The 15,173-nt window shown below is 37.3% G+C and overlaps 1 protein-coding gene across 2 annotated transcripts in view; it reads right to left on the bottom strand.

Annotated features, from left to right (window-relative positions):
* Positions 1-15,173, bottom strand: part of LOC142339493 (FERM, ARHGEF and pleckstrin domain-containing protein 1-like) — a 95,606-nt gene that overhangs the window by 63,118 nt on the left and 17,315 nt on the right. For both annotated transcript variants that reach the window (XM_075389554.1, XM_075389555.1), the window contains exons 5-11: positions 11,668-11,775; positions 11,348-11,469; positions 10,765-10,998; positions 3,302-3,389; positions 2,698-3,029; positions 2,349-2,417; positions 1,478-2,271 (exon numbers count right to left, since the gene is read on the bottom strand). In XM_075389554.1, coding sequence (XP_075245669.1) covers positions 1,478-2,271; positions 2,349-2,417; positions 2,698-3,029; positions 3,302-3,389; positions 10,765-10,998; positions 11,348-11,469; positions 11,668-11,775 — 1,747 coding nt within the window. The remainder of the gene's footprint in view (positions 1-1,477; positions 2,272-2,348; positions 2,418-2,697; positions 3,030-3,301; positions 3,390-10,764; positions 10,999-11,347; positions 11,470-11,667; positions 11,776-15,173) is intronic.

Here is a 15,173-nt window from a genome sequence, read left to right as displayed (position 1 = left end):
ACATCGTTCAGATCTTCGTTTAATCCACTTGAATTCATGAAACAAACATCAGCCCCGACATTACCCTGGTGAAATTTACGTTCGTCCTCGAGCGTGTTTTGATGACTCCCTGTCACAGGGTGAATTTCTTCGGCACGACTTGGGTTTCTAGACTGGCTTTGGGAACTGTTGCGACTGCGATTTCTATACTGTTGATGGTAGCCAGCACTTGACGGAGGTAAAGGTGGCAAGTCACGACTATCTCTATATGGCGTGCTAGAATGGCTGCTGTGACTCATAGTTGGACTGAGGACAGTATCCGGATTTATTTCAGCACTTCCACGATCTAGGGTATCAGTGGATCTTCTGATCTTTTCCATCAATTCATCGTCACCAACGATGGAAAAATCATTACTGGCAGCCATGGAAAATTTATTGGTCGCGCAACTATCCAAAGTGTTAAAATTACTCATGGAAAATTGGGCTAAGGCATGAGGAGAGTTGGAGGGAGAAATTGCTGGAAGCTCAGGAAACCTTTTATTGCCCCTAGATAGGGCAGGGTTAGAGGGATCATTATACGAAGAACCTTGCTGGCGAGGACCCTCTCCCAAAGAGCTTTCACTGGAAGACAAATCAGCGCCTTTATCTTCAGTCAGAGAATTCCTCTCTTCTGCGTTTTCTGTATCCGTGTTCCCGCTTTCAGTTACCCTCATGTTGTTAAATCTTTCATCAATTCTCTCCAAGGTCGGCTTGTTGCTACCGTAAATGGAAGTAGATCCTTGTGTGATTAAAGGTCCTCGCAAAGACAATATTGGTGGCTGTTGATGGTAATGTACCTGTTGCACATTAGGCATGGGCTGTATTTGAGAGACGGGTTGGCTCATGGCTGGCGGCAACGCGGGAGGACTAACTGGACTTTGCAATGCTGAACTGGATGTTTCTAGACTTCGCGACGCGGTCTTAGGCAGCGATGTTCTAGACTGCAGCAGCTCTTGCGATCCATGACGCTTGGGCAATATTTCGGCAGGTCTGGTATGTAAATTAGAAGGGGTTCCATACGGACATTCAGAATAACTAGTTTTAAAATCATAAGGACCTTCGCCATACGGACTTTCAACCATTCCGTACGCAACATTTGCGCCGGGATTACCGTACATTGCCCGTTTACGCAGCTCTTCCGCAATTGATGACCTTGAGTTCTGATGGGATAAAGCTGGTAGGGGCGCTGGTACATTATTGTTGTTGTTATTGAACAGTTTCTGCAAACTGCCTCGACTGGACGAGGATTGCTGAAAATGGATTGGGGAGTTAAGTGAGTTTCTGTTAGGATCATAGAGAGACGCGGGCAATCGCTGAGTGTTCAACGGACGAGGCAAACTGTTGTTAATATTAGTATTAGACAATCTCGTATTCGCATTCTGGGCCATCGGAGATGACGCTAGGACATAGGGTGAGACAGAATTCGGGGTTATTCTAAAATTTTCAGAGGAGTACTTGCCTTCGGAGTTGGCGAGTGAATCTCGCTGACGACTCGAAGGCCTCATCATAACTTGGCCTCCAACCATCGCAACTCCAGGATGCTGTGGATTGACATGATCTAACATGGCATTTTGAGTTTGGTTCTGATTAGCGTTCTGACCCTCACCGTTAACAGGGTAGTTCTCATAATCGTGGTCAGACTCGTTTTCTTGAATGACCTCCCCAGAAATCCCAACCTCGGGGTGGTACTGTTTCGTCAGATGAGGAGGCAACTGTGGATGATAACTGTTAGGGGGTAACTGAGGTGTCTGTTGTTGTTGCTGCTGCAACATTTGTTGGCTAGGATCTGAGCCAGGTGATAACAGTTGCATTCCCATCTGATTGAGTCCCTGATTAGACATAGCTAAAGGGATCATTTGAGGTCTCATAGGTTGGGATCCATCGTTTAAAGGTGTCGCACTTCTGTTCAGTAAAGGGGTTCCTGCAATTAGCTGCTGAGGCAGAGGTGAAGTTGCAGACATTCGATTAAATGGTGCAATAGCGGCTGCAGGATGTTGCTGTAGTTGCTGCATAGAACCATGCAGCATTTGCTGTTGTTGCTGCTGCTGTTGATGATGCATCATTGCTATGTTAGGGTCCATATCTGGCCTCTTTGGGGGCATAGTTGATGGTACCATTTGACCCCCGGGCAGCATCTGGACACCTTGCATACTTCCCGGAGTCCCTGGAGTCATTTGTGCAGTGGCCGGTGCTGCTTCAAATGTTTTGGCGGGGAGGGTCTTACTGATAGGCGCTGCCATAGCGCTATTAGGCCTGCAAAACAGGTACCAATTTAGAGACTAAATACACAGAGAATTTCCTGATGACAAAAAATAGGAAATTATTCTTGCCTTCTGACTTGTAGTCTAGCTTGATTTGTATTTCTCACTTGCTCGGCCATTTCTCGCTGTGTTCTGCCACTGAAACAAAACAAGACCGTTTTCTCACCCAGCTTTCGCGATTGTTCGTTCTCATAAAAAACTTTTTATATTAAGATAAGTTTTGCTGATCAGAAATGCTTCAATACCTTCAGTCAAAATTTTAATGCTATAATTTTGTTTTTGAGGGGAACCTTTACAAAATAGTTTTTTTAAAAATAAGACAATGCATCTGATTACGTTGTTTGCAATCTTATATATCGGACAATGATAGCTTTCTCGAGTCTCTCATATGTTCAACGAGACAAAATGTGACACTAACGCGTATCTGAACGAAGAACCCGACTGTAATATCTTCACGGATGGTGGAGGCCTAGGAGTGTGTTCATTGTGGGGCAAGCGGAAGAAGGCATGGTGCTCTATGCAATCCTTCCAGAACCTCTTGCAGGCATTGCGACTTGTCATGTGATACTCTATTGTGCTTTGGTTGAAGGTGGACACTGCGTCTTGCAATAATTTGATGATGAAGACTTTCTTCTTGAAGCTCAGCTTCCTCACTTTGGAGAAGGAGAACGAGTTGGACTTTTGGAAGTGTTGGAATACACTGATTCCGTGCTGGTTCACTGCTATGTGCACCAACACATCGTCTGAATTCTGGAATAATACAAATTAATAATTCAAAAACCATTGGGCATTGTTTTTCGATCGTAGAAAATAAACGTTAAAAATACGGACTCCTAATGACTTTGTTTCCTATACCCTTATAATAAAAACATCCATGTGGAAAAAAGCCAAAAAAATTTGAAGATGTTCCCCCGATTCGTTATTTCTACTCCCACCCCATTGCACTTTATTCTGAGGTCTCCAGACACTCACAAACGTGACTTATAAACAAGAGTAATGGTACTGATTGAGTGTGTGCTTACTCTAGCTGGGTGAAGTCTGATACCGTACATCTCAAGACGCCTCGCTATGTCCAACAGACTGAAGTCAGCCTCTGCTGCTGATTGGCCTCTGAAGCAAAAGCAACAATTACACCATATGAGAACCTGATCAAAATGCAATCGGTAACAAACAACTATCAAGGTACGAATGCTTGCAAACGGATATTCGGTGTACAAATTGTAAAGCGCGTTTTCTTGTTAATATTCATCAGCTAACTTTTAATAGACTTTTTAAGGAACCTGATTTGCCTTTTTGCAGTAAACTATCCCATTTAGCTCTCGATATTAGACTGCTCTCAGCACGATGATCAGATGTTGAATAAAACGCCACAAAACGCACAATAGAACCGCCCGAAATCTTTCCATTATACAAAACCACAATTAGACCAAAAATAACTTCAGAAATTCAAATTACAACACTCTACGAACATCGCTAAACACAAAATCAGAAAATTCTCGGTATATCAAATATCCTCCAAAAACAGCTAGCAAATAGTAACAAGCACTAAAACTAGCATGTGCTCGTTACATGAGCCTAAAAACAAAAAATTTTGAGCTGCTGTTTTTGCGTCCAGATTAATACTTTGGAAGGGGAGCCCAAATACTACCCGGTGAGATTGTTCCTAATAGTTACAAAAAATGGTTATCTACGAAAAAGTTCTTTACCAGGGGTTTCTTGTAAAGGTACCAGGTACTTCAAACGAGTTTTTGGGAACCACCGGTGCTAGTAATTTGTTGCTACCAACGGTTGCAGCAGCTCTGGGGCAGCCGCCCAAACCGGTTCTCTTTGCATGAAAGCTGAAGTTATCACGCACTTGTGGTGAGGAAGTCTACAACATACCCAGCAGATTGCCGGAAAATAGCCGTCGTTGATTCCCATAACCAAGATGGGGATTGAAAGAAGAGAAAAAACTAATAAAAAAAGATTTTTGTACACAAAAAATTTTTAAGTGCAAACTATTCTGATATCATTTTGGAGCCGAACCTACTACTGTTTCGTAGTGAGACGACACAGGGACTAGTATCAATACCAATAAGCATCAGAGATGCTAACTAAGAACAAAGTTTGAGTACCGGGCATCTAAACTTGGGCTTTATGGGTTTATCCCCTTCCTATTTCTGATTTCGTTCATTTTGAATCGCTTTGATAAGCAACTGCCGACTAAAAACACTTCTAACAGAATGAGAGAAGAGTGAAACTAGCCCAGAGAAGTCAAAAAGATTTCATGCAAAATTCTGAACAAGCTGTAAACTAAGGTAAAGCAAAAAATTTTGTTCGACGAAGAAAAAATAGGAGCGCTATAATAGCTGACCGAGAAGCTGAGGCGGCTATTAAGCATCAACAACAGAATTTCCAGGCATTAAGTCTGCCGTCCCCTCTTTGATTCGAAGAAACTTTTCTGTTGCTTTCAGCAGAATTATTAAAGGAAAAATTATCGATCAATGTCTAAAAGCTGCTGAAATATTTGAACATGATGAAGGAGTACCCAAAGTTTTGATTGACGATTGCTTTGGACTATGTGCCTCATTGACAGGAAAAATAGACCAATTGTTATTTAGATTGAAAACGCCTGGTCTTCCAAAACAACCTTTTTGTCTGTGTAAGAACTGAAAGTATCAGCAATTGTTGTGAAAACGTTTCTCTTGGTGGAAGAGTATAGGAAAGAAAAGCTTCTATATCTGCATAAAACAAGCCTAACTCTCATTAATAAATTTGGGTATGAAAAACAGCTTTTCCATAAGAGGTCAAGGGTTGGACTACATAGTTAAAAGTTTCCAAGAAAAAAATTCTCCAGTCGGAAACAACTGCCAAATCTTCTTGACTATCAGTTCTTCAATTTTTTTCTTTAAATTGTATATCTCTCATGAACGTACACAAAGAACTAGTTTAGATGTTGTTAAAAATTCACGCTCCAAATTTTATGTTTGAACGAAACTCGGTTCGATTCAAGAAAAAAAACCCATTTTGTTTCAGACTGTTACAAAGTAAAAACTCAACAGGAATCCATCGAGGAGTTTGGATAGGAACGAGAAGCAACCTTTGCGTTGAATCCATAAACAGTTCCACTCAAATAAACTTTGAAACGGCAGTCATGATTTCTAGCCTCAAATATGCAATAGTTATTGTAAACAAGAAGGAAGCATTCTGCTCAGCGCACGAAAAAAGCTGATATAAACTGTCCCGAGTAAACTGCAGCGTTTTGAGCAGTGACAACCTCTGAGAAATCTTTTAATGAAATTCTCAGAAAGTACGGACTTTGTTTTCTTAAACAAGACAATCTAAAGTGACTGCTCATTTAGAAAATTCATGTTTCAACTACCTATCATCCAATAATCAGCATTGAAATAACCCTCGTAAATGTTCAGATACAGTCCGCAATGTATATTAATTATTTCTGAAACGCAAAAAATGCCAGAAAAACTGGAAAAATTTAAGTCAATTCATTTGCTCATCCCAAGAAAACTATGGATTGACAATTTTTATTGCGAAATTTTCTGTTGTAAAGCTTTTCTTCCTCAAAAAAATAAAGAACCAGAAACCCCCCCCCCCAAGTTATATGTCATCCCATTCTAAACATGCGGAAAACCTCCACACTCATAATAGACGTCGAGTTGAACTCTATCGTATTCAAGAATTAAAAACTTGTCAGACGCTCTAGAGTTGGATAAAACGGTCTACATAAATTCATTTACTAACATGAGCTCTATGCAACTTTACCAGAAGTTAAGAAATTTTCATCGTGTAGCCCCAATGGCCAGCAAGATGCATTTCAATTAAAATGCACTGATTGGTTCAAAACAAGCAGTCGATGCATTCAATCAGTTCTTGAATACGCTTTTAAAAAGAATTGAATCCTCTGGTAATTTTATTCTTATCATCCAGTCTTCATATTTTGCTTTAAGATATGCGTTTTTGTGAAAAAGCAGTTCAAGCCTGGCTTTTACTTTCTCATTCAGGATCCAATTCCTATGAGCATTCCCGTCCTATTCCACTGGAAACATTCTCGAAACCTATTGTACCAATTATTACCGACCTTTACAACATAAATTGTTAACATTATAAAGTTGTCACTACCGCAAGAAAGCAGTTATCAAAAGACAGCCCAAAAAGAAGAAACTTTTTCATTAATTAATTTTTGAGAAACTATTGTTCAAAAAATTTTAGGACAGCTTATTAAACGTGGTAGATGATCGACAACGTGGTTTCCGGCTAAAATAGCCGAGGGTTACACAAATGCTTCAATACTGTGGAAAAAGAATTTAATACTTCAACGCAAAATTATCTGCTCTGAATGGTTACTTTGATATTGCAAAAGCCTTCGACAAAATAAATCAATACAATAAGCTAGGAAAAATGATCAAAATTTATTACAGTTACTTGCGGATCAATTGTCCAACAGAACGCAATTTTTGTTAGTAGTTGAAGAGGTTCCATCAGAATAAGCAGTAACAAGTGGGGGTCCTTAGGGGCCAGTTTTTGCCTTTTGTTAAGTGTTTAAAAAACGCTTTCCAATTTTCCTTTAAAACAGCTCACATCTTTGCCTAAGACACTAAAGGAAGCTTCAATAATTTGATTTCATCAAAACAATTTGGACAGACCAATCAAAAAGGTGAATAGACAAAATGGACTTCAATGTTTCAAAATTTGAAGCTATTGATTTCAAAGTGAAAACAAGATAATAATTGATTTCCAATTGTTTGTAAGAGAATTAAATTCCACTCAGATCATATTGACAGACCTTGGATCAATTCTTACAACAAGATTAAATTGGTCAAAACATATAAATCTCAAGGGCGCAGCAGAAACTCAAGTCCCCAACTGAAGTTATGTTTTCTCCATTTTCACTAAGCCCTAACGTATAATTTAAAAATCGGCCAAATTGCACGAAACGTGCACTGAAAATTCAAAGACGTGCACTGAAGTGTGCGATGAATAAAAAATTCTCTGATGATCAAAACAAAAAGCCTTATTTAGCATAATTTGCTATCATTTAGTTTTTCATTAGAAATGACCTAATAATGTTAAACAAGTTTCACCTGTGAAATTGCGTTGAAATTTACAGATTATTGGGACGTCTTACAAAGGCGTAATGGAACTACTAGCTCTGGAAAAAGTTTCATCACAAGCAACGAATGGTTTCAAAATGCAAAATTGGTCCAGTTTTTAGTGGTGAGAGTTGTAAAATACGTAAATGCGATTATGCAAAAATATAACACAGCGGACTTTGATTGGGCATCTCCACTACAATTATTCAAGAAACAGTTGAAACAATTATTCATCTCCACTACAATTATTCAAGAAACTACAATTATTCACAAAAAAAATCAAAAACGTTAATTCATGTAAATCGGGTACCAAGTCAATTTAATAAAAAAAATAGTTAACAATAAATATTGTTAATAATACTTAAAATGAAAACAATAATAAAAATAGTAATAAATAATACACAAAATTTTTGAGTATGAAAAAGTCAGTTTTAATTTTTTAAAGCTTTACAATGACACCATCGAGCGTCTCTCAATGCAAAACTTTCCTATCAGTCAAAATTGGTTCAACTAAAGACAAGGCTGTCGCAGATCAACCACAAGCAATTTTGGCGGATCGTGAAAAACTAAAGAGATATTCATCAATAATAATTTGATATACCCAGCAATTTAAATTTGACTGCAGCTCATTAATACGGAGTATCTGAGAGTGAAAACATCGGCACTTTTCAAGCTCAAAATGCATTTTAGAAAACGAACAACATTTCTCCAACATTGACCATTCAAGTGTTCCAGTTTTGCAAGAAATTCAGGAATATTTATGAGACCTTTTTTTCTCTAGACCAAATGAAAAATCCCTATTAAAAATAATTCAGATAAATCACGGTACATTTCTTGGGAAAAACTCAATTTTGGTTTTTGAAGATTGGGAAACAAACGAAATATGAGCCTTGCATATTTTAAGCTCACAACAAATGTACTCCAGTGGTTAGTCAGACCTTCTAAAAATTTTCTACTTTTATCTAAAGATTTTCCTACTTTATTGCTCAATAATTTATTATTTTTTAAAGATAAACTATCCTTTGAAACACAACTTGTAATCCACAAACACAAAACCCATATGTACCTTCAAACTAATATAAAAACAGACTAGTACGAACTGAAAAGCAAGAATGCAAAAAATGGAAAATTTACGACATGAATCGCAAAATAGACATCAAAGTCAAAATTTTTGCATCTATTATCAAACTGAGCAACAAAATGTTTTCAAGATGTATAGCTTCATTTATTTTTTCATGAATTCGTGGTCCTTTGTTGAGGCATTGCCAATTAAATGGACAGCTCGTAATCAATGCGGTGGTCTTCTGTTTTTAGCAAGTCAAATAAAAATTACCTCATTATTTCTTCAAATGTTTTGCCTAATTTTTCAACAACTAATTTAGTCTTGCAGAGGAAACGCATTACCACTTATTTTTGTCTCTAAGTACGAATTTACGCTAGTTAGATCTCTAGTACCGGTTGAACACCATCAAAAACGAAATCGAACCGGAAAAATTGAAAACCACAGCAAGAAACAAACTTTAATTTTTTTTTTCAGTTCAAGCTGTAGTAAGAAACACCTACGATTACGATTTTAAGAGTTGCGTTTCATGGACACTGTTAAAGTTTCTTAAATAATTAGGAAAATTATAGCAGTCGAGGTTTTAACCTTTTGATAAAATACAGACAACCTCATTTACTGTTTGAAGACCAAGGCAATCAAAGAAGAGAAATTAGAAAATTGCTTTAATTACAGGAATTTTTATTTATTTTTGGAAGTAAAACATTCGTTGTAAGCGTTGTAAATTCATTTTGTATCTGCATTCACTTTTGGCCTATTTTGCTGTTGACATTGCTTTAATTTTGAGGATAATCAGGATAACTACAGCAGTCCAAATGTAATCAAATATAACAATTTTTTGAGAAATTTTTTACTTTTTTTCACCTCATTTTTTTAATCAGAGCTGTGTTTCAACATTGAATTTTACTTGTGTAACAGGTAGTGAAACAGAAGTGAGGGTAAATTATGGAGTAATTAAATGCTGCTTTTCAACGAGTTCTCAGCTTTGCCATTACAAAAATATGGGGTGCTTTGGCGAAGCATTGTCAGTTGATACTGGAACATTGGTAGTGCTTGAAAAAAAAAAAATGCAGAGGATCTAAGTCATAATAAAAAGAAAACAAACAAAAAAATTTCCGGAAAAAAACTAACAGTGTTTCCTCATAAACGTTGAGCATCATTTACGGCGATAGCATCATCTACGGCGATAAGTGTCATTTTTGCTTGCTGATAAACCCCTTGACTATTTGTAAAATAAACGAACCCATATGATCGCAAACATAACCCAACCTATTACTGATAACTAATTACTGAACAGTAGGCTGAACAATACCACAGGTAGGATAATCAGAAAGCTTATTTGTTGGAGAAAACTCAACAGGAATCGTGAAATTTTGCTAAATTATTTTTTAAATTCACGTCCGGAGCAATCGCAATTGAAATTTTTTTTTGTATGTTTAAACATTTCTCTCTAGGGGATTGATGAATGCCAAACCTCAAACACTAGGTTTAACAAATCTCTAAAACCCACTAAACGGAATTTCTTGGATTTTCCCAGTTGGGGATCATGAAAAATCATCATGAAGTATTTTGCTTTCAGCTTCGATACCAGTACGGTGACACCATCTGTATTTTTTCCTCTGTATTTTTGAAGCACATTTAATGATGAAAATTGGATAGTTGGGTTTTGAGATATTTTAAAAAACTGACCAAATAACGGTTTGGCGAGAAACTGCTAAAATGTCGGAAAAGTTCACTTTTGCTACCTTCATTTGGCTTCTATTCCACTAGTCTATGGCAAGATCAAACAATATTTGTCACTCAATTGAGCTCGATAAATGAGCTCACAAATGAAGCAGTCAAACTTTAAACAAAAAACTACACAAATTTTAAACATCAAACTGCTCCTAAATTTTATCTCATTGCACATATCGATGTAGTATCACCATATATTGTAAAGCATCTCTCTGAACATTGAAATTTTGAAAACATTCTTTCAGATTTAATGAGATGATTAACCTGGAGTCAACATATTGACACATCAGATTATCAAAATTCTGAAGCGACAAAACCAACTAAACTGTACGCGATTAGAGACTAATTCGTCGTTATAATTTTGCCTACGCATATTAGTCTCAAAGACACGTGAGCCCCATTTTTCTACTCATTTCCAAGTTTTCATGCATTCTTTTGAATACCATTTAAACTATTATTAAGGCATACAAGGCTGTCAAAAGGCGTATTTCCCAGGTCCAGTGCGGATTTTAACAATGCAATCTAAATTTAAGAACACATGGACCAATGCATTTGATGCAAACTGGATACATTTCCATTTACCCAGAGAGAATTTGCTACTTACAAGTGGTTCTTGTGATACTCCATGACCTTGACCAGGAATTCGTCAGTCTGCGGGGGTATAAATTTGAACATGGACAGGTATCTGGGCGAGGACTCGATGCCACTGTTCTTCTCAACGTCAAAGTCCCCGAGCTCCGCCTGCACAATGTAGGAGGCCATTAAGGCGGCCGTGTTCTCTGCGCACGGTAGCATACCACAGGCCATGTCTCGTTTGATTTGCAGGGCGAATAGCACTCTGAAACAGCAGTTCTATTAAGACGGGAAAATCAGTTCAGGATACCACGAACTCTCAGGGTATTTATTTTAAGATCGTTTTCAATGATCATTCGAATATGCAACCATTTCTGAAAAAGTGTTATGGACCGACTTTTCTAATCGTCTAATCTATTCAGTGTAACTTTTAAATGAAAGTTAGGAGGACTTTTAAAAGTTAAGTGCGATTTTAGAAGTCATGTGGATAAAAGGTGTTTTAAAACCTTTTAAATAAAAGTTCAAATTCAATTTGAGAACACTACAGAGGTTCACCCTATATTATCGTTCTGATCCTTATGATACTGGGTAACTTATGAAATTGAATTACTTACTTGGTGTATTCGTCCTGAAGTTGACCTGGTTCTGATGTGTAAAATTTGACAGCAAATCGGAACAGGATACCAGCTGGGGCTTTGACTTGCTTGTAAATGGGTTTCTGCATCTCCAGCCAGTACTACAAAAAAACAACCACGTGGCAAATGAATTTTAATTTAAAAAAAAAACCCAAAGCAACTACCAACGAATTTCCAGATTCGCACTTTATGTCGACCTTATTCTCCATGACTTTTTTTCTCTCTCAGACTACTTAACAATCTTTTATTTTGTTTTTTTGTTTGGTCAGGAATATGGAATCAAGAGGAGATGAACTTACGACACTTCCAGCGTGATCTGCTGCATATTGAAGGCCAAAGTAATCTGTCTCTAAGAGGTTCAGATGATCCACCACTTTTTGAAAGAATTCCCCTCCTGTTGCTTTCATCTAAAAATTCATTGCAAGACATTATTAAACAAATATATGATGATAATAGACTCCCAAAATGAAATAACTCTGAAAGCTTTGTGGAGCAATAAGTTATGAATGCTAAAACTGACGCGAACATAGAGCAACTTTGATTGGAATTGAATATACGAAAACAGGTTTTGCGGTTTTAACCCATTTCTACTTATGCTTTAGTTTTCATGACTCCGTTCATTTTAGATTGCGTTGCTGAGCAACTGCTGTTTAAATGCCCTTTTAGCAGAATGTCAAAGGATGAAACTAGTCCAGAGAAGTCAAAGATTTCATGCAAAATGCAAAAAAGCGGCAAAATGGGGTAAAGCGAAACAAATTTTTATTCGACGAAGTAACAAAACAGCCGGATGAATTCCGGAAACGAATCGAAGGAGAAAAAATGACCACCATAGCTGACGTAATGTACATCCTAATCAATAACACTCACCACTTTGAAACAATGACAAGAATATGAACAATGAAAAAGTATCTGACCAGAAAACATGATACAGCATCTAATAAAAACTTCTCCATAAGTTTCAACTCCTAAAACAACTACTGGCAAAAGACCATTCGAAACGTTTAGTTTTCATTCATTAAACGACTACAAAGCGACCGAAAAACCAGAAAAAATTCAAGTAGAGAAAACGCCGGTAGGGGAAAGGAAAGTTCGCAGTCTGGATTCCAGTGGCTTCCAGCAGCACCTCTAGAAAAGCTCTGAACAAAAGATTGAACAGCAAAAAGTAGCGAAAAGCATATAATTAGAAATTAGCAAAAAAATAAGCAAAAACAAGACGAATAAGCAAGACGAAAATTCCCCAAACAGACGAAAATTTGCCGACTAAAAACACTCAATTATCATTAACAAAACACTTCAAAATTAAAATCAATACAATCAAAAGACAGCAGAAACAATTTATTTGAGCCAAAGACTTCCCCCAAATGCTACCACAAAAATTCAATACAAAAAGCATTTAAAAACAAATTGAACTAAAAAAATCTAGATAAATGTAGTTTTTGATATTGCGAGAGCCAGCGTAGCCAAAAATACTGATTCGAACAATCAGAGGGTATTGGAATGCTCGCAAAACATTATGCAAGTCCAAATAGGCTAAGAAGCCTTTCTAAGATGAGATAAGAGGAAAAATTGCAGAAAAAAATAGGAGAGAGAAAGACTTAATTCTCAAAGAGAAACCAAAAGTATTAGCATATGCTCTTCATAACAACACAATCTGAACAAGTACATACAACATAATAGGTACAGATTAAGTCAGCGCGAAACGTTTTTTTGATCAAGAAATCTTTGACAGCATTTGTCACTCTTACTGAATCCGGTAATAATCTTATGACGAAAAAGATAATTAGCCATAACTGTACTCCGTGAGAAGAATGATTTTGAATTGCTAAATTTGGGGTCGATTACAAATAAGCTGGAGGAGCAGACACGTTTTTCACTTTTGTTAGCATTGAAGGTGATAAATTGATCGTAGTCAAGTTTGTATTTATTGTTCATGAGTTGTGCTAGAAAAACAAAGGCCCGGAATTCTATAAGATGACACATCGGTAGTATGGAATGCTTTTTGAGTAGTGGTTGATATGGCGTTTTTGTCCCAAAAATCCAATTGAAGCATTGCATTTGAAACTTTTCCATTGACTTCAGACGGGTTATGTCAGGAGACCAAGATGGTATTCCATACAGAAGTACAGATAACACTGAGTTCATACTTCTTCCATGACGGCGTTTGCCATGGAATTTTCTGTTTCAAAGCGTGAAAGGATCTCGTAGCATTATTCAACTTTGTTAACACGTGCTCTGTCCATTTGAGTTTATTGCTAACGATTATTCCAAGATCCTTTATATGAGCAACATTATCTAAGAGATGGTGACACATTTCAACAGAGGAAGACCCTTTCAAATTAAGACACTTTGTTTTATCGAGATTAGCGATCATTCCGTTTGCAATGTTCTAGTTGTAGAGCCTCAAAAGATCATTATGAAAATTCAAAGACGTGAAAAGGAGTTTAAGGAAATCTGCAAACATCCAGGCTAGACAGTCTAGAAAAATACTTGGAAGGTCATTAAAAAAGATGAGAAACAAAAACGGGCCAAGTAGGGAACCTTTTGGTACTCCACCAGTGACCAAAACCGGATCAGAAAAAAAACCATCCAGATGAACAATTTGGGAACGGTTCTCCAGATAGGAGACGAATAAGGTACAGAGCTCCTCGTGGAAGCCAAAAAGGTTCAGTTTGGCGATTAGAATTTCATGCGGAACTTTGTCAAAGGCCTTTTCATAGTCCAAGTAAATCGTAAAAAGGGTATGAGATTTATTGCTGTACAATGTCTCCAAATAGTCGTTTAATTGCAGAACTGCATTTTCGTGACTGAAAGCCAGACTGTTTGGGATGGATTTGGTGTTTAGATAATTCAAAGATAATTGAAAAGTAAGCGTTCAAAAATCAAAGAGACTATTGGCAGTAAACTGATAGGGCGGTAGTTTTCGATGTCGGATTTGGAAAGCTTTTTTGTGCGAGGGCCTAACATAGGCTACTTTCCAAATAGCGGGAAAAGATCGAGAATCAGCAATTGAGTAAAAGAGATAAGATAGTAAATCTGCAAACAGATGAGGAGTTAGTTTAAGGAGAGAACAAGGGAAGAAATCATTCGTTAGGTAAGTTGATGTTTCTGTTTTCATTATCTCATCTAAGATCAAATCAGGTCTTATGGATGAACTGAAAAACTTAAGTCTGATTGACTCGGCTGGAGCAAGTGGATTACGGACATATGAAAAGTTTTTTTTCAAAGAAATTGTTGAAGCAGTTTGCGATAGCTATAGGATCTTCAAGCGCTTTGTTTTTATAGAACATTTGTATGGGATAAGATGAACTTTTCAGGCTACGTAGTAAAGCAAAACAATGGGGTAGACATGTGGTCATTGAACCGTTAATAAAGCAAATCTTATCCATTCCGGAAAAAGCTTCAAACTCAGAGGTTAGTCGAGATAGTTGAGATCGATTGCTTTTCGTTGGGTTCCGGGCAGCTCGTTTACGCGCCGTACTCAATTGGTTTAAAGTGTGCATAGTTAACGAGCTATAATAGAATGGATTTGCTTTGCGTTTTGATCGCTTACGCTGGAAGTTAGTTCGGATGCTGTTCCACAGAAAATCAGAAATTTGTTACGTCGTTGCTAGTCGACGAGGCATCAAAAATGAAATAAGTCCAAGATTCAACAAATTAAATGAGATTTTTTGCCTGATTAAAGCAGTATTGTGTCGGGAAGATAGGGTTAGTAAGTAAAATTCTGGTGTAAACCAAAACTTCGATTGGAAAGTGATCGCTAATCAGGAGATCCCTGCGAACTTGGCAGCTAGTGGAGGCTGCCGCT

The sequence above is a fragment of the Convolutriloba macropyga genome, chromosome 5 (assembly GCF_964194025.1).
Source record: "Convolutriloba macropyga chromosome 5, txConMacr16.3, whole genome shotgun sequence".
Classification (NCBI taxonomy): Eukaryota; Metazoa; Xenacoelomorpha; order Acoela; family Convolutidae; genus Convolutriloba; species Convolutriloba macropyga.
This window is presented reverse-complemented; position numbering and strand designations above follow the sequence as displayed.